At 33.6% G+C, this 27,563-nt stretch overlaps 1 protein-coding gene across 1 annotated transcript; it reads left to right on the forward strand.

Annotated features, from left to right (window-relative positions):
- Positions 1-22,932: 22,932 nt before the first annotated feature.
- On the forward strand, positions 22,933-27,189 carry LOC124924372 (rhamnogalacturonate lyase-like). The gene is made up of 12 exons (XM_047464418.1): positions 22,933-23,121; positions 23,242-23,363; positions 23,479-23,538; positions 24,264-24,383; positions 24,469-24,588; positions 24,680-24,821; positions 24,897-25,067; positions 25,162-25,281; positions 25,890-26,087; positions 26,156-26,297; positions 26,392-26,665; positions 26,814-27,189. The coding sequence occupies exons 1-12, from the start codon at positions 22,933-22,935 to the stop codon at positions 27,187-27,189; spliced, it is 2,034 nt and encodes a 677-aa protein (XP_047320374.1).
- The last annotated feature ends 374 nt before the right edge of the window (positions 27,190-27,563 follow it).

Raw genomic sequence — 27,563 nt, forward strand, 5'->3', positions numbered from 1 at the left:
AGATGTGCCTCATGCAATGGTTGTCCAGGTTGCTTCTTCTCCGATCTTCACTTGTCCACTGGCTTTCCTCCTTGTTAATCTTGATCGGTCCTTCTTTCAGGACTCGGCTCATCTCATCATCTAATGTTATCAGATGTAAATACATCTGCTTCTTCCAACTGCTAAATGCTTCGCTGTTTAGCATTGGCGGCTTGTCGCTGTGAGTCATGCTTCCCACCATTTTTGGTTGCTTGAGTGCTAAGAACCTCGCTCTGATACCACTTGTTAGGATCGGGGACGCCCTTGGAGGACCGGGGTGTTTTCCGGTTTAAGGTAAGGGAGGCCGCTTACAACAACACACACACAACTTGGTGATAGTCCGGTTAGAGACTAAAACCGTTCTCAGCACTGCACAATCTGTCACAGACTCTTGAACCGGTGTTCAAGGGCGGAAGTGTCTGTTTCAGGTTGAAGCAACGTTTGCGACTTTTAGATGATGTTTAAGGAGGAAGATGTTTAACGAAAGTGAGTGACCGGTTTTGGAGGTATGATTGGTTTGCGGTTTGCGGTAAGACAGTAGGAAATGAAAGCGAAATGAAAGAACACAAGACAGGAAATTTGTTTATGGATGTTCGGAGCAAACCCTCCTACGTCACCCCTTCTTCTCAGGTTATGAGAAGGATCTCCACTAACTCTTTAGAGTTACAATTTACACTTCCGGTCGAGCCCAACTTCGCTACTCGCCGGTTACACCAAACTCACACTTTTGATGTAATACAACAACTCAACACAATATCACACAAGTGACTTCCGGTTTTAGGCAAACCGACTTTAGAATATAGAACTTTATCTCTCTAGAATTGAATGCTTTATGACTTTCACGATTTCAACTACTCAACTTCTCGTATTCACAACTGCATTAAATGAAGACGTTTGATCTTCCTTTTATAGCTGAAAGTAGCTAACGGCTACTTTCTTCTCTTTCTTGCGGATTGGTTGATCATTAGCACGCCTATCTGCAGAAAGATTACTTGCACGCTTCAACTTCCTCAACACCTGGCATTCATGCAGGTGACTCTGAGCAGATGATGACATAACCGGTTTTCAGATTGATACACGTGTTGAACATCCGCTTCCGGTCGTCAGCATCGGATCACTAAGGCATCATTGTTTTCCTTCCATGCTTCTGATCGAATCCGATCTTCTTTTATTCTTTCGAGACACGTTTCTTCCGTCACAGTACGTCACTCTTGAGATTTGAATCTTCTGACCTTTGATCTGTACTTTCCGGTTTCTGTGTCTTTGTGCATTATGATCCGGTTGAAGTGTAGTCTTCTGTTCTTTGCTAACCGGTTGCTTGAGAAAGTGAAGGCCGGTTTCTGTGATCATTGATCTTGATCACTTGAAGCCGGTTTCTTTGAAGTGATAGCAACCGATTATTGATGCAGGATTTCCGGTTCCGGTTCGTTCAGTACTTGCACATGAAATTTAACTTCTGTTTAGTTTGTCTGGCCGGTTCCAAAATTAATCTTCTTAATTTTTCTATCAATATATTTGGAGTAATAAAGTGTCAGAATATTTATCATTCTCATCTCTTGTTCTCTATTATATTATTTACTATATATCCTTATAACTTTACAGTTGAGAGATACTCTTTTTGTTCGAGATGTTATAAGTACTATTATAATCGAATAACTAAAAAATGTTATCAAAATAAATAGAAAAACTCTTTTCAGTCAAAAAAAAGACATCTATGATCGGACAATGTGAATAGTCTGTTCGAGTAAGGCCATGTACATGTCTAATTGGACAAACCCACGTGAAAGTTCAAACTTTTATAATTAATTAAACTCTGCACCAAAATATATTTCAATTAATTAGAACTGGGTATACATGGAAATCAAGAAAGTTCAGAAAAGGAAAGGCGTGACAGATTAAATTAACCTTATCTAATATCTCCCCCCTAGTTGTAAACGATGGACAAGTGTCAATCATCAACTAAATTAAACAAGTACATATATTAGGCTTAAAAAATAGAAACATAAAATAATGTAAAAGTTCATACTTATTTTAATTATTCGATTCGATGGCGGCGGCTAGGTTTTGAAGCGGAAAACCCTAGTCCCTATTACTCTCATCACATGTCCCTTAAGGACTTCAATTTTTCTTTTATTTGTTTTTGTTAAATTATGGTTTGAAGTTTGTTCTAAGATTATTATAATAGTTTATGAAATTATTTAAATACTTTGTTTAATAGAGAGTTACAATCTTTTTATCCTACAATGATATAAAAATCATAAATAGAGTTCACTTTCAAAATCCATGAAAATGGATTGAAGGCAGAGATGGCTTGTGATTGTGGGCTGCCTAACCCATTTTTTTTAAATAAAACGTGCATAAATCTCAAATTTAATTAGATCTTTATAAATCAGTAAAATATTTATTAAGAGATATAAAGAAATAAATAATTAAAAGACTTGTTTGAAACTATGTTGATATTTTAATTTATGTTGGGCTGTCCTAGTTTCAGGAGTTTGCTGGACTTATGACTGTAGGGAGTTGATAATAGAAAGAGAGGTACATATTATCAGTGTACTTTTGTATTCAGATTAAAAAGATAAAAAAATAAATTTAATTAGTTAAATGGTGTAATAACATTATTACTTAGATTTTTTTTCAAGAGTAATTTTAGTGAGAAAAAATATATTAATAAGAAAGTGTAGGGAATGATGTATCATTCTTTAATTAGATTGAAAATTTAAAATTTTCTCCCATATTGGATTAAAGGATAACACATCATTCTTTATATTTTCCTGTTAATATATTTCACGCTCTTTATTATTACTCTATTTTAATCACCGTTTTTGTATAAAAATTTAAAATATAATATTATACATTTAAGTATATTAAAAATAATAAATTTATATTTAAGCATATTAATATTATATATAATAACAATATATATATATATATATATATATATATATATATATATATATATATATAACGTAAAACAATAGTGTACAAATCTTTTAAATATTTATTATATATATATATATATTTAAGTTATTTATTAATTTAGGAAAAAAAATAATATTAAATATTATATATCGATAATTTTATCATAATGCCTAAATTATAAATTAATAATTATATATTTTAAAATTATATAATTTATGCACAATTTATTTTAAATTATGTATCTAAATAAATTAATAATATATCTTGCCTAATATAAACGCAAAAAAATGATCATTTTCAAGAAATGATTTTCAACTCGTGTTATATAACTCACACCACTCGAGACACGAGAAATCAAAATGTTAGATTTGACTAGATTACATTTAAAAGTGTCAATTCAAACTAGCTATAACTCATTTTAGAGTTATCACTAATTATTTTTTTGAGAAATTAGAAAAAAAAATTAACTTAATTAAACGCGTTTTAGGGATTCTATTATTCTTGATTTGATACTTGTAACATAAAAGAAAGGTCACTATGTCTAACGTGCTCATCCATTGATGGATGATTTGTACCTTAACTTTTGACATTCAAGTGATGGTTTTATATTTGTTGAGAAATACTCTCCAAGATCAACACAATATTTCAATGAAAACCAGAAATCCAAAACAGAAACCAGAGGAATAAGAAGAAGACACAAATTTGATATCGGAGTTCAGCCCAAATCGGACCTACGTCTCCGTCAAGCTCAGCTTGGAGCTTGATTCCACTATAAAGAAAAAGTATCAGATTACAATCGTTCACACTATCTTTCCTTTTTCTTACACACCTTTCTTTGCAAGAATTCTTCACCAAAATCTCTCAAGAAAAGTAATCTCACTCAAGAAAAGAAAAAAACAGAATGAATCTAAAGACTTAACCACCTATCTTCTTATATCAACTTAAAATGAATGACCCGGTTTTTACAATTAATTAAACCGGACCAAAAACAGCTAACAAAAAAAAACCGGTTCAACCCAAAATCAACAATCTCCACCTTGGGTTGTTTGATCATTCTTCAACTTCTAGTGGAATCAAAAACTCATATTTGCATCATTGCTTGAAGCCACCCACAGTTCAAGTTACTTCAACTCTAAGCAGTTTTAAACAATGTTTAAACTTGCTTAAAGTTAACACTTTTGTTCCAACATTAGCAGGATTATCTTCTGTTCCAATTTTACCAATTGAAACTACATCTTGTGCTATCTTTTCTCGAATGAAATGATATTTTATGTCCACATGTTTTGTTCTATCATGAAACACAGGGTTCTTGCACAAATGAAGAGCACTTTGGCTATCAGTGTAGATAGTAGCAGGCCCCTTAAACAGCTTGAGTTCTTGAAGTAGACCTTGAATCCACATGGCCTCTTTTACAGCCTCTGTTACTGTTATGTACTCAGCTTCAGTGGTTGATAATGCTACCACTGATTGAAGTTGGCTTTTCCAGCTGATGCAATTTCCATTTATCAGAAAATAGAAAGCAGTAGTAGATCTTTTAGTGTCTTTGTCACCTGCAAAGTCTGAATCGACATACCCGATGACTATTACTTCAGAAGTATTCTTTTTCTTGTAGCATATACCTGTATCGGTTGTAGAGGCAATATATCTTAATAGCCATTTCATAGCCAGCCAATGATCCCTACCTGGATTTGCCATAAACCTGCTTAAGGTGCTGATCCCATAAGCTAAATCTGGTCTGGTGCAAACCATGGAGTACATGATTGATCAAACATCACTAGAATAAGGAACTTTTTCCATATATGCTTGATCTGAACTGGTTTTTGAAGAACTTGCAGCTGTCAAAGGAAACTGATTTGTAATAGGCATTTTAGCTGGTTTGGCTCCTCTGATCCCAAACTTGTCTATTACCTTTTCAAGATAACCCTTCTGACTGAGAGTCATTAAGCCTTTCACTCTGTCTCTTACTAACCTTATGCCCAGAATTTTTCCAGCACTGCCTAAGTCCTTCATATCAAATTCTGAATTAAGGACTGCCTTCAAACTCTTTATTCTTGAGAATTCTTTGCTAATCAGTAGCATATCATCTACATAGAGTAGAAGATAGTCATCATCTTGGATTTTCGATCCTCTGTAATACAGGCATATATCGTAGCTGCTTCGGATAAACCCTTGCTGAGAAATGAAGGCATCGAATCTCAAGTACCACTGTCTTGGAGATTGCTTGAGGCCATACAATGATTTTTGTAGCAGACATACCATATCTTTACATTTCTGTAATGCGAAACCCTCTGGCTGCTCCTTGAAGATGGTTTCCTCCAGATTTCCATGGAGGAATGCTGTTTTGACGTCCATCTGCTTCAGTTCTAAATCAAAATGTGTTACTAGTGATAGCATAATCCGAATAGTCTTGTACTTGACAACAGGTGAGAAAATCTCATTATAATCAATCCCTTCTTTCTGAGAGAAACCCTTGGCCACCAACCGAGCTTTGTACTTGACCCCTTCTTTTATAGTATTTCCTTCCTTGATCTTATAGATCCATTTGGATTTAATCACTGACTGTTTTGACGGTCTTGGAACAAGTATCCATGTCTGGTTAATATGTAGTAAATTTATCTCTTCTTGCATAGCATCAATCCACTTCAGCTTATCCTTTGAGTTTAGTGCTTGTTTATAGTCTTCTGGCTCCACCTTACCTATTTCAACTGCAGAAACAAACGCATAAGCTAATAAATCAGTATAAGCAGAAAAACCATACCTTTGTGTGGGCTTAATTTGTCTCCTTTCCCGATCCCTTGTGAGTTGATAGTCGGTATCAGGTTGCCTTGCTTCATCACTTTGTTCATCTGCTAACTCTGTTTCAGTGGTAGCTGTTGTTGAATCATGAACTAAGACTGGTGACTCCACCTGATCCATGTTGCCATAATTCTCCTCCACCGAATCAGTAACTACCTGTTGTTGAGCCATCATAGGAACATAGTCAACACTTGTTCCTTGCTTGCTTGTATCTGAACCCCCTTGGGTGGTGTTAGATGTTTCTTGAGTAAGGCACACAAATTCTTCCTCATTGAAGATTACATCTCGGCTTATTATAGTTTTGAAACCACCTGACTGTTTTAACCAAATTCTGTAACCTTTCACCCTTGAGGATAACCAATAAACACACTCTTTAGACTTCTAGGCTCCAGTTTTCCTTCCTTTTGATATGCATATGCAGTACATCCAACAGGTTTGAGATGTGATAAGTTTGGTGGATTTCTAGACCACATTTCTTCAGGAGTTTTAAAGTCAATTGCTGTAGAGGGGCACCTATTCACCAGATAGGTTGCTGTCATTACAGCTTCTCCCCAGAATGTCTTAGGCAATCCTGCCCCAAATAACATTGAACGTGACTTGTCCATCAAGGTTCGATTCATGCGCTCGGCAACACCATTCTGCTGGGGTGTGTGTCGAACTGTCCGATGTCTCTGAATTCCTTGCTCACGACAGTAGCTATCAAATACTTCATTGCAAAGTTCTAACCCGTTGTCAGTTCTCAATGTCTTCACCTTTTTATCTGTAAGATTTTCAACTAGAGTCTGCCAAACTTTGAATTTCTCAAATGCATCACTTTTATGTTTTAAAAGATATATCCAAACCTTGTGAGAATAATCATCCACAATTGAAAGGAAATATGAGTTACCTCCTTGTGTAGGTGTTCTCTCATGCCCCCATAAATCTGAATGAACATATTCCAACACTCCCTTGGATTTATGAATTCCAGTCTTGAAAGATTGCCGATGCTGTTTTCCCAATACACAATGCTCGCAGAAATTCAACTTAGTCACCTTGTCTGAACCAAGCAGATTGCTTTGACTGAGTATATGTAATCCTTTTTCACTAATATGTCCAAGCCTGCGATTCCACTTTGTTGTAGTCTTGTCTTCATTTGTGACAACAAATGCAGATTGTTTTGACACGGTCTCACCAATCAAATGATATAAGCCCCCTTTCTTGATGCCCTGTATCAGAACCTTGTTCTCTTTCATAATTCTCATCTTCCCTGAACCAGTTTGATAATTGTATCCCAAATCATCAAGCACCCTAAGAGAAATCAGATTCTGTGTAAGTTGAGACACAAACCTTACATGTCTCAATGTCTTCACAACACCATCAAACATCTTGATGCTGATATCTCCAATGCCCTCTATTCGACATGTATTACTATTTCCCATCAGAACCTTGCCCCCATTTGTATCCTGAAAGTTTGATATCCAATCCTTGTTGTGAGTCATGTGGAAGGTGCATCCAGAATCAAGAATCCATTCGCAATTTGCAGATTCCATTAAGGCCATTAGAACCTCTCCATCATCATATCCATCACCATAGTTCGCTGATTCTTTGACATGTCCTGGTATTGAATTACCCCCTTGTTTCTTTTTTGATTCCCTTTGCCACAAATAGCAATTGACCTTTAGATGACCTAATTTTCCACAATGAAAACATTTTCTGGATTCCATTGATTCAGACTGGAGTGTCCTGTTATTTGGCTCCTTTGAATTGTTGTGGCTAGGACGATGTTTAGACTTCTTGGAACTCTTCCCTTTAGCCATATAGTTTTCCCCGTTTGAGCTGATCTTCTTGTCAGTTTTCAACTCCAACTCTCTCGACTTTAGGGCAGATATTACCTCTTCAAGTGTAATACTAGTCGACCATATTTGATTGCATTCTTGACCTCCTTATATGATTCTGGAAGAGAATTGAGAATGATTATGGCCTGATTCTCATTGCTCATTCCTTCATTTTCTCCAGAATTTGACAACTCAATATTGAGCTTCAAGATTTCATCAAGATTCTGTGTAAGAGTCTTATTCGGCATCATCTTATAGCTGAATAGTCTCTCCTTCAAGTAAATCTTGTTGGTCAGAGACTTGGATTGAAACAACTCATCCAGACGTTTCCACATTGAAGCAAGATTCTTTTCATTATCTATTATCCTAATAACAGAATCTGATAAATGAAAAATGATTGTACCTATTGCCGATTCGATCATTTCATCCTTTTGATCCTCACTGATCTCAGGTGGCCAGGCAATTGGTTCTTCTAGGGTACGCACAAGTCTCTGCTGTGCAAGAAGTGCCCTAATCTTCCGCTGCCAAATTCGAAAATCGCCGTTTCCATCGAACTTGTCGATATCTATCTTCATCGTCGTAGTTGGTTGCCAAAGAAATACCTTGTTTACGAAATCCTTCGTTGAGTTCTTACTTGACTCTTGTTGAACCCTGTCAACACAATCTTCACTTTCGCTGAAGCTGGAATCACCCTGTTCCCAATCACTCGCCATCGTTGAAGATCTTCACGAAATCCTCAATTGATCTGTTTCTTGCCCTAACTCAGGCTCTGATACCACTGTTGAGAAATACTCTCCAAGATCAACACAATATTTCAATGAAAACTAGAAATCCAAAACAGAAACCAGAGGAATAAGAAGAAGACACAAATTTGATATCGGAGTTCAGCCCAAATCGGACCTACGTCTCCGTCAAGCTCAGCTTGGAGCTTGATTCCACTATAAAGAAAAAGTATCAGATTACAATCGCTCACACTATCTTTCCTTTTTCTTACACACCTTTCTTTGCAAGAATTCTTCACCAAAATCTCTCAAGAAAAGTAATCTCACTCAAGAAAAGAAAAAAACAGAATGAACCTAAAGACTTAACCACCTATCTTCTTATATCAACTTAAAATGAATGACCCGGTTTTTACAATTAATTAAACCGGACCAAAAACAGCTAACAAAAAAAACCGGTTCAACCCAAAATCAACAATATTCTTATTGGATTTTTGGAATTAGTAATGATTATATATGTAATAAAAAGAATGAACCAAATAGTCATAAACAAAATTATCTTTTTGTGTTTTAAAAAAAAAATTAATATTTGGATGTTTTAAATAGCAACTCATTTACTTTTAAATTGTCGAGGGTGACTACGATTTGGAGCCTTTTGTAGAGTATTACTAGGATTCATTGAGTGATGTCCGAGTTTTTAAGTAGTTGATAGGAAGTTTGGATTGATGCGGCTGATATGGAAGACCTATATATTTGGGTTACCATCCCAATTATTCTTTGGTGGACTATTTGGTTGGAGAGAAATCGACGAATTTTTAATGATCGTAGTCGTCCGATGCGTAACATTCATAATACATTTATTACGATGCTTTCTGAGATTCATTCAGAAAAATCAATTGAGTCTGTTAGAGGGTTAATCGTTCTTCTTGAGGATTTACTAGCTCAATAATTTTTTAAGTATTGTTTTTTCTTATTTTCTTATTTTTTTTATTATTTTCATGTCATGATTTGTGGTTGTATTAAATTTTTTTTATTTTTAATATAAATGGACCTTTAAAAAAATATTTTGGGTCAGATATTGGGTGATCATGGATGGGCTGGAACATGCAGGTGTGATTAGAGTATTCAGGTCTAGAATTAAAGGAAAGATGTGATTTAGTTAGTTTAAGAGGCTACATGCTAATGCTAAATGATGATACGAAGTCTTGGGTTCAAATCCTAGAAGTTACATTTTATTTTTAATTTTCGGGGACAATGAAAGACTTAGTATTTGATATGATTTTTGTTTTAAAAAAAGGTTGGCATGATGCTCCAAGAGTTGGACGCAGAGGAGCGCGAGGTAGAGGGATAGGTCCTAGGTTTGATTCCCAATCACCCTACACCAAACCCTCGACTGGGTGCATAGGAGCTCAGTCGCTTACACATGAACACAGTTGATTTACCAATTTCTTACCCCTACGGTCGGAAACAGGGCCAACATTCGGTCGTTGGCTGGTTTTCTCAATCGAAAACTAGGTCAGTATTGAAGCACTCGGCCGTCGGCCAAACCAAACTAAACTAAATACATGGGATCACTTTTACCATTTTCTGATTCCGAAACCAAACCTGTCTATGCATAATATATTTTTCTAGCCCCAATCCATCATCATGACACATTAAGAAAAAATAAACCCGATTTTCAACCGAATCGAAACGGTGATTTTAAAATAGATGCATTCAGGTTACTTTCCTCCTATCCTAAACATTTTTTTACTTTATCTAGAACACATTTAACGCATTTAATAATAGCTATAAGCAAAATAAATCTAAAATCTAAACGTAGAACTGCACAGTTGAGTTCTTAGTCACCTTGAAATTTCCATTTTTCAAGGAAATGGATAGGATTGAAAAGATGTGACGTTTATTTTTTTTTTCTAGAATTTTGGAAAAAATCCTAACTAACAAAGGAAAAACATGTTCTTCAAGTTATTCATCCAATGGTGATTCCAATGGACGATCTCGACACGATCGATACAATCGGTACGAACGACACAGTATCAGCTCTAATAGCTAGGTCAATCATTCATCTACAAAGTTTGGTTGGAAGGTTAGGGTTTCTGGTTTACCATGTTCGGTAATAGTTAGGGTTTCTGGTGTACCATATTCTATAATTACTTTTTTTGTTGTTTTATTGTTGTGTTCTGTTTTTCATTAAAATGGGAAGAAATAAAATCAATAAGTATAAAGAAGTTTAAAAATTTGTGATGAAAGGTTTAAGGTAGGCAACTGAAAATATGAGGATTGGTCAGTTAATGCAATGAAAGAGCTGATGAAGGATCCCAAATCCAAGACCTACACTATCAGGAGTAATTCAACATGGAAAATCAACGATGTATGGAAGAATAAAGTAGAAAATAAATCTAAAGACTATGCCTATAAAAGAAAAGTCTACTTGGGAGATATCCAAACAAAGATAGAGGTACTCAACTCTCATTTTGAATTCAAACAGCCTTTTAAAGTAGAGGAGAAATGTATTGAATGATGGAAGTTTGTGGTGGTTAGAAACTTCATTGAGAAAAATAGAGTATGTTGGGATCGGTGTTACCAATAAAGACTAGGGTCTAACTATTGTGAACAACTTACGATAAACTCTTCGATAATAATTCTGTGAAGGATTAATATTTGTTTCTATCCTTCGCAAATTCTCCAAACTCTTGAAATAGATTCAAGTGCGGAAGGGTTCGTCGAATTTGAAGCTTTAGACAACTGAATGTAAAAGGGAAGAAAGTAAGAACACCAGGAGTTTTATGGATGTTCGGAAATAAAACTCCTACGTCACCTCTTCTTCTACACCCGGAAAGACATCCACTAAATACTTTGAATCAAATACAACTCACTGATCTAGCTAACTCTCTGTTGAACAAAACAACATTTGTTCAACTTACAACACTAAGGTTTCTCACAGAAAAAACAGTGTGTAATTACAATGTATTCATAGCTAGACAATGTGCGTTAAGTAGGGTATATTTCATACTTGTGTGAAACTCGTTGTTCAACCGTTGTCCTTTGGCTTCCATATATAGTTGAGATACACCAACGGTCGAATATTTTTTGAGGACACGTGGCATATATCCGTTGGACGGTCGCCTATAGTACGAGAGTATAGTAGGCTTTGAATAATTGGATCGTGGCCGTACTGAACGAATAGTGCACCAAATATCCTCTAATCTTGTCTTGTACTAGAAATACGGTTGAGAAATATTTGCGTATGTGGCGTTCATTCGTTAATGGAATTAGCTGGCTTGTCATACTGTTGAAAGAAGTGGAGTAGACAGCTAATTGATCGTGGGTAGACGAATGCTTCCTTTAGACAGCTAATAAAGCAAGGCATCAGACATTCTTCTTTAGACCGCGTTTAAAGGGGTTAGACGTCGTCTAACTACGTTTCCCTTCAGACCGCGTCTGAAGGAGTTAGACCTCGTCTAACTACGTTTCCCTTCAAACCGCGTTTGAAGGAGTTAGACCTCGTCTAACTATGTTTCCCTTTAGACCGCGTCTGAAGGAGTTAGACCTCGTCTAACTACGTTTCCCTTCAGACCGCGTCTGAAGGAGTTAGACCTCGTCTAACTACGTTTCCCTTTAGACTGCGTCTCAAGGAGTTAGACATTGTCTAACTACGTTTCCCTTCAGACCGCGTCTGAAGGAGTTAGACCTCGTTTAACTATGTATCCTTTAGACCACGTCTGAAGGAGTTAGACCTCGTCTAACTACGTATCCCTTCAGACCGCGTCTAAAGGAGTTAAACCTCGTCTAACTATATTTCCCTTCAGACTCCGTCTAAAGGAGTTAGACCTCCTCTAACTACATTTCTCTTTAGACCCCATCTAAAGGAGTTAGACCTCGTCTAAATACGTTTCTCTTTAGACTCTGTCTAAAGGAGTTAGACCTCGTCTAACTACGTTTGACGTCTAAGACAGCCTAATTTAGACCACGTCTAAGGTAGAACTGTCTTTAGATTTGTTTCTGCACAAAACAAATAGACCACTCAGATTTCTTCTACCACTCAGATCAAACAGTTGTAGAAGAAAAAAAAAGAAGGAAACAAAGGTGGTTAAACTCAAAGATCAAACAATTGTAGAAGAAAGTAAGAAAGATTTTGAGAAAAAATGAAAGTAGTGAAGGAAAGAAAGTAAATGGAATTAAGGTAAAGATGAAAAGAAAATTTGCTATAATACGAAGGATTATGATAAAAATGGAAGATGAACCTCAAGTTGTTGTTGAGAAAATTCAAGAGGAAGGTACCCAGAATTTTAAAGCTGAAATAGAGAATTCTAAAGTCGATAAAGAAGATTCCAAAACAAATGTGGAGTTTAAAGCTGAAGCCGAAGGTAAAAAGACAATAACACAAAAATTTAAGTTGAAGATAATAAAGGTAAAAACTCTAAAATTCTCAAAAACAATTATTTCTATCAAATTAGAATGGGCTCGTACAAAGAGAGAATTGAAAATGAGAAACAACAATATTGTGAAAGATGAAAGATGACAGGGACGAAGGTCTCTCAATGAAAACAGATGACATGCGAAAATACCAACTGAGATGGTTATGTTTGAATGTAATATTTTTTTTGTAATCTCTGTTTTTTTGGAAGGTAAGAATGCTAGGGTTTGTCTAACTTTGATTTATGACTCTCCCACTTTGGGGATTTAATTAAATGGTTCTAACTATTTTCCCAAAAAAAGTTAGTCTTCGGTAGGATAAATGTCAATTGATATTGTTAAAGATTTTAGTTTGTGTTCAAAGCTAACCCCTTAAAGAGACAAATGATGGGTACCTCATGGAAATATGTGGTTCCAAAAGAAATCGAAATCAGATGGATGGTCGCTTTAACTTATGCTCCATAGGATTTGCTCGACAAAGCATTTGGGTAGAGGTAACGGTAAACACAAATATTGTGAGGGTGTATCCTTCTATCATTTTATTACTTTATAGAATATTAATGTTGATAACAAGATGCCAAAATATATCTTTCTTATTATTAATCTCAAATGAATTTTTACAACTTTTTATAAGAAAGCATAGACTCTTCATATGCTTGACTCTTCAAATAACAAAATAAATTATTCTGCATATTAAATAGCTTCCACTCAAAACTCTTGGTTATCTCACTCACCCCTTATTATTACTCTAGGAATATTAAACATAAAAAAAACCAAATACCTTATTAATTTAAGTTTATTCAACAAATTTCCCCCTTAAACTCTCAAAAGGGGATGGACTTTCCCTTGATAAGTCTTCCAAAGTCTGGAAAACGATGGCTAAAGTAGCTCCTACTTTATATCTTTTGTCTCTAAAAGAGACAGGCTTTGATGCCCCTACCCACTCAAAAATCACGGTGTTCAGCTGACTTGTACTGATAGACCCCTATTGTATTGGAATTAGGCGCCCTTCTTTTTACTATTGTCAACTAATCTCTTCAATCTTCGACTCTATGTTAGAACATTTCTTAGAATGCTATTCTAATCTAAGTGGTCCTATTCTATGTCCCGTGCTAAGAAGCATTACTCCTCTTTTCATTCCAAATTCAAGAATACAAATATTCTTCCCATCTCTCATTCCAATCAGCCTTTTACAACTCTCCAGCAGCGTGGTCGGTAATTGCTTGGTGAATATGTCAGTGGCTTGAGCTCGACTTTCAACATGCTCCAGCTCAACCTTTCCTTCTTTGACTTGTTCTCAAATGAAATGAAATCGTACATCAATGTGCTTGCTCCTTTCGTGATTAACTGGATTCTTTGCCAACTCGATCGCCGACTTGTTATCAACTCGAATCACAGTCCCTTCATCTCGGATCACTCCCAAATGCCTTAGTAAATTTGAAAGCCATACTGCATGACACACACTCCAAGAGGCCGCCACATACTCTGCATCGCAGGTCGACAAAGTTACAATAGGCCGCTTCTTTGACAACCAAGTAAAAGCTGTATTTCCGAGTAGGAATACATAACCCGAAGTACTTTTCTGGTCATCAACATCACCACACCAATCACTATCAGAGTAACCCACTAATCGGTAGTTATCTGATTTTGAATAGAAAATACCAAGTGAAAGAGTTCCTCGAACATATCTCAGAATTCTCTTCAAGGCCTTCCAATGTGTATAGCTTGGATCCTCCATGAATCTGCTTGTTATCCCAACACTCAACATTAGGTCGGGTCTCGTGCTTGCAAGATACCTTAAACTTCCGACTAAGCTTCGATATCTCCCAGCATCAACTCGTTCTCCTCCATCAAACTTTGAGAGTTTAGTGTCTGGTTCCATTGGAGTTGAAACTGGGTTGCAGTCCTCCCTTTTAAACTTCTTTAAAATTTCAAGCGCATACCTCTCTTGGGATATAAAAATCCCTTCCTCTGACTGCTTCACTTCTAGGCCAAGAAAATATTTCATCAAATCTAAGTCTGTCATCTCGAACTCCTTCTTCATTACCTCCTTGAACTCCTCAATCAGTTTTGTGTTGCTTCCGGTGAATATGAGGTCGTCGACATAGAGAGCGACTACCATCATATCATTTTCTGATTTCTTTGTGTACAAGGCATGCTTGTACGGACATTGTTGGTACCCATTTTTCTTGAAATACTCGTCAATTCTCTCATTCCAAGCACGAGGAGCCTGCTTCAGCCCATAGAGGGCTTTTCTCAATCTCAACACCTTCTTCTCATCACCTCTCTTCATATACCCAAGTGGTTTCTCGACGTACACCTCCTCCTTCAACACTCCATTTAGAAAGGCTGATTTCACATCCATCTGTAGAATCGGCCATTGGTTTTGAGCAGCTAACGAGATCAGAAGTCGGATTGACTCCATTCTCGTGACAGGAGCAAAAACTTCATCATAATCGATTCCCTCCTTTTGTCTATATCCCTTCACCACAAGTCGAGCTTTATAACGCTCAACATCTCCTTCGACATTTATCTTTTTTTTGTACACCCATTTTACTCCAATGGGTCGAGTTCATTCAGGAAGGTCGGTTAGCTCCCAGGTTTTATTGCGTTCAATTGCCCCAATTTCTTCATCCATAGCCGATCTCCATTTCTTGTCTTGTACAGCTTTCTCAAAATTCAAATCTTCTGAGTCGGCGAGAAGACATACAATGTGAACTTCATTTGTAGTGTCATATATCTCCCGTAGATTTCTCATTCTGGGCTGTAGAGGCTCGGATTCATCTTCTAAAAGCTCGGTGGTTGTTGATATCGGAGGCATAACAGCCTCTGAACTAATTTCTTCCTCAATCGGGTTACTCTAGTTCCATGTCATTGATTCCTCCACGTGAACATCTCGACTCACCACCAATTTATTATTAATAGGATCAAACAATTTATATGCCTTAGATTTTTCATCATACCCGATAAATATATACTTCTTGCTTCGATCTTCTAACTTTGTCCTGTGCTGACTTGGTACTTGCCCATAGGCCACACTATCGAATACCTTGAGATGAAAGACACTCGGCTTCATACCACTCCAAATCTCTTGAGGCGTCTTCTCTCCTAGCTTGGCATGTGGACATCTATTTTTCACATAGACTGCGCACTGCACTACGTCTGCGCAAAACTGTTTCGGCATATTCTTTCTTTTCAACATAGATCGAACCATATCGAGTATAGTTCGATTCTTTTTTTCTGCTACACCGTTTTGCTGCGGAGAATATAGAGCAGTCAGGAAACGCTTGATTCCATGTTCCTCGTAGTATTTGTTGAACTCGTTAGAAGTGAACTCACCTCCTCTGTCAGATCGGACTACTTTGATAAATTTGTTTGTTTCTTTCTTCACCATCACTTTAAATTTCTTAAAGTTTTCAAACACTTCTGACTTCTCTTACAGAAAATAAACCCACGTGTTTCTCGAAAAATCATCAATTAAAGAAAGGAAGTATCTTTTACCACTAAATGATTCTGGAGTTATTGTCCCACATAAATCAGTGTGAATCAGTCCGAGTTGCTCCTTTGCTCTATATTCAGAACTGCTTGGGAAAGAAGTCCTCGCTTGTTTCCTGATCACACATTCTTCACAGAACCTCTTTTCGAATATAATGTTAGGCAGTCCAAGTACCATCTCCTTTTTCACCAAATCGTTCAACCCCCCGAAGTGAAGATGACCGAACCGATAATGCCACTTCATGGCCTCATTCACTAGATCAAGTTGCATACATTTATCTTGAACTATTTTAAGCTCAAGTTTGTACATACGATTTTCTTCATTTCTACATGGGCAATGAGTCTCCCAAGTTTATCCTTTAGCTGCATTTCTCGGGCCTTCATTATAGCCGAGTACCCTTTCTCCATCAACTGTCTCATGCTCAGTATGTTGCTTTTGAGATCAGGTACGTAGTAAACATCTCTGATTTCTCCGATTCCCCCATTTTTCTGCTGATACCTGATCGTTCCTCGACCTTTGACAGCTACTTTTGATGCATCGCCGAAAGAAATGGATCCGGACTCCACCTTTGAGAGTAGTTTGAATAAGCTCTCGTCGTCGCACATGTGGTTACTTGCGCCAGTATCCAAGTACCAAAATGAGTTATCAGAACAGCTTGGTTTTTGATCTCAATTTCTGGAATTTTTGTCACCAGCAACAACCCTTCATCTTCTTTCTCAGCAAAGAAGTTTGTTGGTTCCTCCTTTTTCTTCTCGGATCTACAATCTTTGGAAATATGACCCAGCTTTCCGCAATTGTAGCATTTTATCGAGTAACAATCCTTGGCAACATGCTCATTCTTTCCACAGTTATAACACTCAATATTATTATTTGTGTTTGTCCGGCCACCCCGAGCTTGACCTCTGCCATGCTAGTTCTATTGGCCGACTTGCTCACTTCCTCGTCCTCCTCTTCCTCTACCACCTAGGCTTCTGCCTCTTCCTCTGCCTCTGGTAATCTGAGCATAAAACACCTTCTCCTCTTTTATTGTCGCCTTCGCCTAGAGAGCCTGTTCAAGAGACTCTCCCTTCTTGTTTTTCCTTCTCTACTCATGCGCTTCCAAGGACCCAGCAAGCTCTTCAATGGTGAACGTTGATAGATCCTTATATTCTTCTATTGCGGACACAATATTTTCGAAACTATCCGTCAATGACCTCAAAATCTTTTCAACAACTCGGTTTGATGAAAGACTCTCACCATTCCGATTTAGTTTGTTCACCACAGTCTCCACTCGAGTAATGAACTCATATACGCTTTCAGACTCTTTCATCCTCATGTTTTCCAGATCGCCCCTTAGGGTTTGAAGCCGGACTTGCTTCACCCGTTCGTCTCCTTTGTTTGCTATTTCGAGTGTATCCCATGCCACTTTGGAAGATTTTGCGTCAGCTATCTTCTCAAAACCAGATTCGTCGACAGATCGGTATAGTAGATATAGAGCCGCCCAATCTTTAGCTCGAACGACCTTCAACGCGTTCAATTGGGCATTTGAATACCCATCTGTGTACTCCGGTTCCTCATACCCAGTCTCGACCACATCCCAGTTATCTTGGGAACCGAAAAGGGCCTTCATCTACACCTTCCAATTGTCGTAGTTGAGGCCTTTTGTCAACTTGGGTAGCGGGATGCCATTGGTTAGACCTGCCATTCCTCTCAAGTGTTTAAACTCAACACACACACCTCACAAGGCTCTCGATCGCTCTTGTTTTTCTCTCTCGGCCAGCGCACACCGCGACGTTCTCTTTTGTGACTAACAGGTTTTCTCACGCTCACCTCATACACAATAACTCTGATAACAATTTGTTGATAACAAGATGCAAAATATATCTTTCTTATTATTCATCTCAAATAAATTTTTACAACTTTTTATAAGAAAGCATAGACTCTTCATATGCTTGACTCTTCAAATAACAAAATAAATTATTCTGCATATTAAATAGCTTCTACTTAAAACTCTTGGTTATCTCACTCACCCCTTATTATTACTCTAGGAATATTAAACATTAAAAAAAACCAAATACCTTATTAATTTAAGTTTATTCAAGTCCAAAAAATTTATAAGTCAAAATGCTAAAAGTATGATTTATATATCTCAAACTTGGATGTCAATTTTACACAATTCAAATGACTTTCTCTAAACTTCATTCAAAAAGTCATTCTAGACACTCATTTTTACATCCTTCAAATTTATAACTTTTAGAAATCTTGAGCTTACTTTAAAAATATTCTCTAAAATTAATAAATGGGTTCATTATACGAGATTTAAAATAAATAAATAGTTTGAAAAATAATGTTGTATCGGACCTGAAATTAATTAAATACCGAACAAAAATTAAATAAAACCAAAATGGAAAAATAAATAAATAAATGACTAAACCAAGTCATTATTATAGTATTAATATTGCGTTTTGGTGTTTTACATAAAATTAAAAGATGAATAAAAATAAAATAAAATATGCAGTACGGACGATATGGACGACACGAACACAAATGACATAGACGACACGAACGTCACAAATAGGATGAACTACACGAACAACACAAACGACATGGATGACACGAACTAGCGGAAATGTTTTGGAAAAAAATTGTAGTTTTTCGAAATTAGAATTTAGAAGGAAAAGATGGGGGTAAAATAGATATTTCTAGAATATGTATTTTTCTCACATTGGAAGGAAAAAATAACTCCAAATTCCAATCCTACTATAAATAAAGAAGATGGAAAAAAAAGTTTTTTTAAAAGAAAAAGAAAAGAGAAAGGAGAAAAAAATTATGGAGGAGAGAGTTAAAAGCAAGAAATAGATCAAAAGGCTCAGAGAGATTTCAGTCATTAGAGCTTAAGATTTAAACTTTGTATTTTCATAATTTCTTTGGGCAAAGATTTGTAAGCACATTTCTTGTTTACTAAAACATTTTAAGAGTATTGGGGAATCGTTATCAATCATCTGTAAGTCATTATTTTTTTTATTGTAATACAATTTTTTTTTTTTTTTTTTTTTACTTTTATTTATTCAAGTTTTTATTGATAATTATTTTTACGTATTCTTGTTCTAAATGTAATTTTCTAGCTATCTACCGAACTATAATTCTTTAAGTCTTCTTAAATCAATTTATTTTTAATTTCAAAAGAATCCAAGAAATTTGGATCATCATTTTGAGCTCATAGCCGAAGGTGATGATATGAAAATGTTCTAAACTCGATTTATAATATATTCAATTTGTCTAAATAAACAACAGTCCCTAATTCATAAAAAATTGTAAATAAAATGTGGAACTATCGAGTTTTTGGAAAATAGAATAGTCAACTTTGTTTAATTTCGTGTTCAGGCTGTTGGGTTGTGTTGTAATATGTCTAGGAAATCGATTAGTAAAGTCACAATTCAAATTCTTGTCAAAAACACTAATTCACATTTTTGGATGTGTTAGATCATCCTTTTCCTAAAAATTTGTGTCCAACAATATTTTTTAAAATTTGAAACATAAGGGTGGAACTATCGAGTTTTTGGAAAATAGAATAGTCAACTTCGTTTAATTCCGTGTTCAGGCTGTTAGGTTGTGTTATAATATGTCTAGGAAATCGATTGGTAAAGCCATAATTCAAATTCTTGTCAAGAAACACTAATTCACATTTTTTGATGTGTTAGATCATCCTATTTCCTACCAATTTGTGTCAAAAAATATTTTTCTAAATTCGAAACCTAAGGGTGTCCACCGAAGGCAACAGGAAAATGTGTCTTTGATAAAAAAAAAACATAATTCTGATCATTAGAACTTCTTGAGGAAGCCATCTGGTAATTCATTTTAACTTTAATTGATCTGAAAATTTCACACGACCTAGAGGATCCATATATCCATAACTTTGTCTTGGCACTTTCTAGTAAATTATAACTCTATGCAGGTAATTAGAAGCAAGACATTGAGGTTCTTGAATCAAGAATTTGTTGATTCTTATTATCCAAGATTCTTCAATGTGAATTAGATAATGATCCAAGCTGGCTAATTATTATTATTTTTATTTTTTTTACAATATACTTAACTTGAGTTCTATAACTTTAAAAAATACGAGAAAAATTGTCACATAATTCTTGAATAATATGTGAGTTTTTTGTGCACTAATCTCGATTTTTTTGAATGGTTTCAGGTTTTTGCCATCTTCGACTCTCTTGCAATCAATTCTATTCCTAAACAAACTTTTAGCTTATTTCCTTATCGTGTTCATGACTTTTATACACATTATTAGGAACAAAATAAGTCTCACTCCTTAGAATTAAGCTAGAATTAGAAGTATATCCTAAATAGATTTCTTGAAATAAAAAAAATGTAATGTAAGGTAGGCATGTCTCAAGCCGGTTGTTTCGTAGTAGAGACCATTCGTTTGGATGGACGTGTGAGTGTGGATCATAGTGCGGATGCTCTTTTTCTACACGTAAAGAGGCACCGAATATATAGAATATATCTTAGGCTAAAAGATAAAACCCAAAAAGTAAAACAAATTATTTTTTAATTTGTTAAAAAAAAAAAGTGGCGACTCGAAAGAAAAACCAGACAAGCTAGTGGGAACCGAATCCGTATTGGACAGATATTTAGGTGTACATACAATATTGATTATTAAAGGTTAAAATAAATGCGAATGATATTTATCTCTACCGTTTGTGGTCGTCGACCGAAAATTATTTATACCAACCAACTATTTAGAAGGAAAAACATTTTTTTTTTCTAGTGATTATAATGCGGTATAATAAAATGGTATAAAATGTGGGTGTCTACACCTAATATATTATATAATTAAAATATTAAGATATTTTAATGATAAATAACATAAAAAATAATAATCACTTAAAATTGGTAATTTTTAAATTTAAATATTAAGTAGTTTAATAATAAAATTTTGAAAATAGGAAAACGGTTATAAGTAGCATTTTATTTAGTTAATTGTGTAATGACAGCTTAGATGCACAATTTAATGCAAATATTTCTCAAACTACTATACTTAGTATTTTATGAACATCTTTCTGAATCTCAAACCTACTCAACCATGGTGGAAAAAACTCTTTCTTCTTTAGGTTATGATTCTAAATCAAAACGTTTTCTTATGGTACAATCCAAATGGCCTCAGCTTTATAATGCAAACAACAATAAAGAAGATGTTATTCCAAATCTCACATTAAGCTATCAATTAAAGATAAACAGGTAATCTTTTCATTTTTTCTTTTTCTTTTCTAATCTTTTAAAATCCATACAAATGTATTATAAATGGAGTTTGATTAATTATTAGATTAAGAGATCCTATCATATATAATATATTCAAAGGTTGTGAATGATATATATATATATATATATATATAAATTTTGTAAAAATATTTTTAAAAATAACAAATTTATATTTAAATATATTAATATATATATATATATATATATAATTTTAAGATATATTTAACTTAATTTGTTATATATATATATATATAATTTAAAAATGGTATATACATTTTTTAATTAAAAAATTATATATATAATTTAAAAATTATATTGTACAAATATTTTAAATGTTATTATACATATATTTAAAACTAAGTTTTAGAAAATTTAATATTATATATATATATATATATATATATATATATATATATATATATATATATATATATATATATATATATATATATATATATATATATATATATATATATATATATATATATATATATATATATATATCATATAATGCATATATTATAAAAATAATTAAGATATATAATTTACACAATTTATTTTAAATTATACATCTAAATATATATTTTAAATTGTTTTGAAGAAACTAAAGAAATAAATATATTATTCTATAATGAATAATGATAGAGGAGTTCAAAATTTGAAGAGTCTAAATTTCACGCGTAATAAGTTCTTTCTTTTCAATTTTATATTATACATGTAATCTTAAAAGACGTTTAACTATTTTTCTTATTTTAAATTTATTATATAATTATTTAAAATTTTAATGAAAAATATAACTTTTAATATTTCTCTTTCTTAAATTTATTATTATTAAAATATTAATTAAATTAATATATATATATATATATATATATATATATAACAAACTTAAATATATTTATAAATTATATATATATATATATTAATATACTTAAATATAAAATTATTATTTTGAAAATAATTTTAAATTATATATATATTTTTTGGTTATGGATATAAATTTATATAATTTTAAAATAAACAATTTTTAAAACATAATAAATCAATTTTTATGCATTTAACTAATATTTTTATCATTTATAATTTGGTATATGTATTTATATATTTTATAATTAAAGATTAATTAATTTGATTTATTGTCTATTATTATTATTTTTGAAAATATATTTCAAATTAAATAAAGAAAAAAAAAAGATAGAGAAATAATTAATAAAAGAGAAATAGTTAATAAAAAGAAAGAAATTGATGTACATTGTCAACTTAAATGAGCTGTAAAATGCCAACTCATTAATTGACTGCAAATCTTTCCTTTCTATATATATATATATATATATATATATATATATATATATATATATATATATATATATATATATATATATACATAAATATATATAATATATGTAACTTTAAAATGGAAAAGAACATACCCCTTAACATGGTTGTGAGATTACATCTATGATGATCTAATTCATATCTTTCTCAATCTCAAACTAACACAGTTATGGTGGAAACAAACTATTTCTTCTTGAGGTTATGGTATTGGATCATAACATTCCTCATCATCAGACAATCGACATTGCCTCATCTTTCCAATGCAGACACCGGCAACAACACTGGCACTGACAACAACAACAACAACAACACCGGTTCGACAATGCCTAATGTTAAGTTATTAGTCGAAGATAAACAGGTACTCTTTTTAAATTTCTTCTTCTTCTTTTGATCTTTTGAAATCGATGTTTATGTATTAGAAATTGTTTTTAATTACTTATTATATTAAAAGATCCGATCATGTATATTATTTTCACAGGTGGTGATTGACAATGGAATTTTCCAGCTTACACTATCAAAACCTATAGGGATTGTGATTGGTCTTCGATACAATGGGATAGATAATTTGATCGAGACTAACAAGAGTCTCTTACATGGAGGGTAATTAAATAGATATTTAGTCTTCTTCAAATTATCAAAATATAAAACAACAAAAGCATGTTTGGTTGTAATTAAGGATTCATATTGATTATATAAGTTTGTCTATTAATTGCAGGTTTTGGGACCTTAATTGGAGTGAACCTAATGATAGTCGCATTAGAGGACAATTTGATAAGTATGTATATGTATCTTTTTATCTCTTTAACGTATCGCGATCATTATTATCGTTGTTACAACATTTTCGCGACTTGTTTCATTGTTTTAGGTCAGGTTGAGTTTTATTTTATTATTGTTTTCATGTATTTATTCTTCCAATTCTGGTCCTCTAATTTGTTTTTTTTGTTTTAACTTTTAGTTTTACAATTTGTTTAGAGTGATAGAAGTTGTCACTTTGTTTAAATTGTAAAATGAAATATGAAAAGAAAATATTATAAAAAGGTAATAAAGAGTAGAAAATTTTAAAATATATTGACCAAAAGAAAACTAATGAAATTAAGATTTTTGAAATAACATAACTCAATATAGATCTCAATTCTTTTTTTTTATTGCATTGGAGATAATCTGGGGTGAAAACTCCATCCATGGACCATGACTATTAGAACATGAGTTCATACACCCTACACTAAGTTATTGAGTTATGAATTTCCAGTATATAGATCTCAATTCTCTTATTATAATTTTGTTAAGAAACCTTTTAGCTTACTAAATAATTATTGACATCATTGTTCATCTGACATTTTTCTTTCTATTTTGGATTTGTTTTTTTTTTCTCTCTCTCCATTCTAATTAACAATATTACTTTCTTAGTCTACAGTAGATGCAACCTTAAATTAATAATAGATTTACAAGTATAAAGAGATTTTAGAACATATCACCATCATGATCATTGTTTTCATTTAGGCTTACAGGAACAAGTTTTGAGGTTATAGTAGAAACAGATGAACAGGTGGAATTATCATTTGTGAGAACATGGGATGTCTCACAAAAAGGAAAGATTTCACCACTAAATGTAGACAAGAGGTACATCTTTACTAATAAATTACACAATTATTTCAAACGAAAAAAAGCACATTTATAACATATTGATCCAAACTATCTCTACTAGGTTTGTGGTGCTTCGTGGTCAGTCTGGTTTCTATTCATATGGTATATTTGAACATACAAAGGAGATGCCGGCTTTCTACATCTTCACAACTAGGATTGCCTTTCTTCTTAGTGTTAACAAGTAAACCATATTTATTCTTTCTATATGTTCAAAAGAAGAAGAAACTTTTAGTAATATATGTTGAAGTATTTAAAGTTGTTATGACTATTAGGTTTCACTATATGGCAATGGCGGATAATAGGCAAAGATTTATGCCGAGTCCTTATGATCGCTTACCGGGAAGAGGCGAGCCACTAGAATATAAAGAAGCGGTTCGAATTATAAATCCAGTCGAAAAAGAATTCGAAGGAGAAGTAATTTTTTTTAAATATAGTTTGATTTTTTTTGCATGTTTTATAGTTTGATGATGACGACTTACAACTATGTAGGTTGATGACAAATATCTATATTCGTGTGACGATAAAGATAACAAAGTCCATGGATGGATTTCTATGGACCCTGGTGTCGGATTCTGGTTAATCACACCTAGTAATGAGTTTAGAACTGGTGGACCGTTCAAGCAGGACTTGACGTCACACGTTGGCCCAACTACTCTTGCGGTAGGAATGAGTTATTTATGCTAACTTTTGGTGCAATATATTTATTTGGTTTTAAAATTTATTAATACAAATTTTAACATTTCAAAAAAAAAAGATATTTGTGACTCCACATTATGGTGGAACAGATCTTGTTGTGAAACTTAAAGAAGGAGAGGAATGGAAAAAAGTGTATGGCCCTGTTTTTATCTACCTCAATTCTGATACAAAAGGAGACGTAGCATCCTCTCTGTGGGACGACGCAAAAAAAACAGGTTTCAACAATTTTTATACAATTTTAAGGTGGATAAATAAAATATAATGAATTCTTAAAGATAGCTTTATTGTTTTTAATAGATTAAAATGAAAGTTACATGTATAAAAAACAATGAATAGATAAATTCAATATGACAGAATTACCATTAATCAAAAGTGCAAAAGTCATATGCTAGAGTACTATACCCTAAAATAGCCCAGTGGCATTACAACTTAATATGGAATTCTTCGTTACGGGAATTCTCTCTGAGTCCATGTGTCTTCTCATAGGGAGAAGCAAAAATGTATTATATATTTTTTATTTCTTAAAAATGTTACATTTTTATTCTTCTGTGTGAGAAAGCACATGAGTACAAAGAGGATTCCCGTAACAGAGAACCTTAGCTCGGAGTTCCTTACTTGTGGGATTGTCACGCTCATGTTGGACCTTAATTCTTTTATTCTTTTCTCATCACCAAAGATTTATAATTAGATAGTTTTAGTTTTATTTGTCCACACTTTGGTCCATTTATGTTTCAAAGTATATGCTACATTCAATATCTTTTAACCATGACATTATTATTTATCTAGATGAACTCGGAAATCCAAAGTTGGCCCTATACATTTCCAGCGTCCAAAGATTTTCCAAAATCCTTTCAAAGAGGCTTAGTCAAGGGTAGATTACTAGTTAAAGATGCATACATGAGCGACACAAACATTATTGCTAAAAACGCTTATGTTGGATTAACCGCACCTGGGATTGCTGGTTCTTGGCAAAGAGAAAACAAAGTATGTATTAGAAAATTCGATTCAATCTTAGAATGTGTTATTATTAATATATTATTCTCTTATGGCAGGGATACCAATTTTGGACAACAACAAATGAAGATGGTTCATTCATTATTGAAAATGTACGTGAAGGAAACTATAATCTTTACGCATCAGTCTCCGGTTTCATTGGTGACTATAGATACGATACCGCCATAAACATAACAGCAGGTCAAAAAAAAATTATCGTCGTAAACATTATATTAAAATAAAATACAAACTTAGAAGTTAGAACATTGAGAGAAATTTTGTTTTTGTAAAGCAGGTGCCGTTGTGGAGGTTCATGACCTAATATATCAACCTCCAAGAGACGGGCCTACATTGTGGGAGATTGGCATTCCTGATCGTTCTGCTGCGGAATTCTTCATTCCTAACCCTAATCCTTTATATGTAAACAAGCTTTACTTAAATCACACCGACAAGTTCAGACAATATGGGTTGTGGGAAAGATATGCGGAATTGTATCCCGATAATGATTTAGTTTACACGATTGGTGTAAGCGATTACAAGAAAGATTGGTTCTTTGTTCAAGTAACCAGGTATATGTTATTTATTTATTTTAAAAGAAGTGAAACAATTTTCAAAGATTTTAAGGCCTTTGGTATTATACCCTTAAGATATGTGTTACTCTTACTGACCTAATTTACCTTGTTTTGTAAACTATGTTTTCTTTTGTTGTTGAAATAGGAAAAATGAGGATAAATCATATAATGGAACAACGTGGCAAATCCGATTTAAACTCGAAAGTGTACAAGAAACGGGTAATTATACATTGCGGTTGGCACTAGCATCTGCTCATGTGGCCAAGCTAGAAGTTCGTATTAACGAAGGAGATGAAGAGTCAATGCCATTGTTATCGACTGGAGCGATTGGAAGAGACAATGCTATTGCAAGACATGGGATCCATGGGTTATATTGGTTGTTTAATGTGAACATTACAGCTTCTATGTTGATGAAGGGAGAAAACATAGTTTATTTGAAACAAGCAGGAAATGATAGTCCATTTAAGGGGATAATGTATGATTATATTCGATTTGAAGGTCCTCCAATTCAAGTTTCCTAAATTGTGGATGTTTTTTTTTTAAATAATACAGTAAATGCTGTTTTCTCTATGTTACATCTATTAAAATATAATAACTTTTGCTATGTTTGGATTAATTGAAATTAATAACAATCTTATGGATATAAAGATTTATATAATATAATTGATTGGTTTCAGGTTCAAATTAAATCTATTAATATATTTTTTGAACAACCTAAACATTTTATTTACATAAGAAAAATAACCACCATCATGCCTAAAAATAATAAATAAACAAGACTAAATGAGAACAATAGGTTTTGAGTAATAAATAGGGATGACAATTATAACTGCTTAACGGTTTTTAACCGGAATTGTCTTGTTAGGAGCGGGTTTTTCATAAATCGAATGGTGAT

The sequence above is a fragment of the Impatiens glandulifera genome, chromosome 2 (genome assembly GCF_907164915.1).
Source record: "Impatiens glandulifera chromosome 2, dImpGla2.1, whole genome shotgun sequence".
Lineage (NCBI taxonomy): Eukaryota > Viridiplantae > Streptophyta > Magnoliopsida > Ericales > Balsaminaceae > Impatiens > Impatiens glandulifera.

Excerpts from the sequence above, each read along its gene's own strand:
- LOC124924372 (XM_047464418.1), top strand. The coding sequence starts at position 22,933 with ATGGTGGAAACAAACTATTTCTTCTTGAGGTTATGGTATTGGATCATA. Across the intron at positions 23,122-23,241 it reads TATTAGTCGAAGATAAACAG|GTGGTGATTGACAATGGAAT; the intron begins GTACTCTTTTTA and ends TTATTTTCACAG. Across the intron at positions 24,589-24,679 it reads TTTCTTCTTAGTGTTAACAA|GTTTCACTATATGGCAATGG; the intron begins GTAAACCATATT and ends TATGACTATTAG.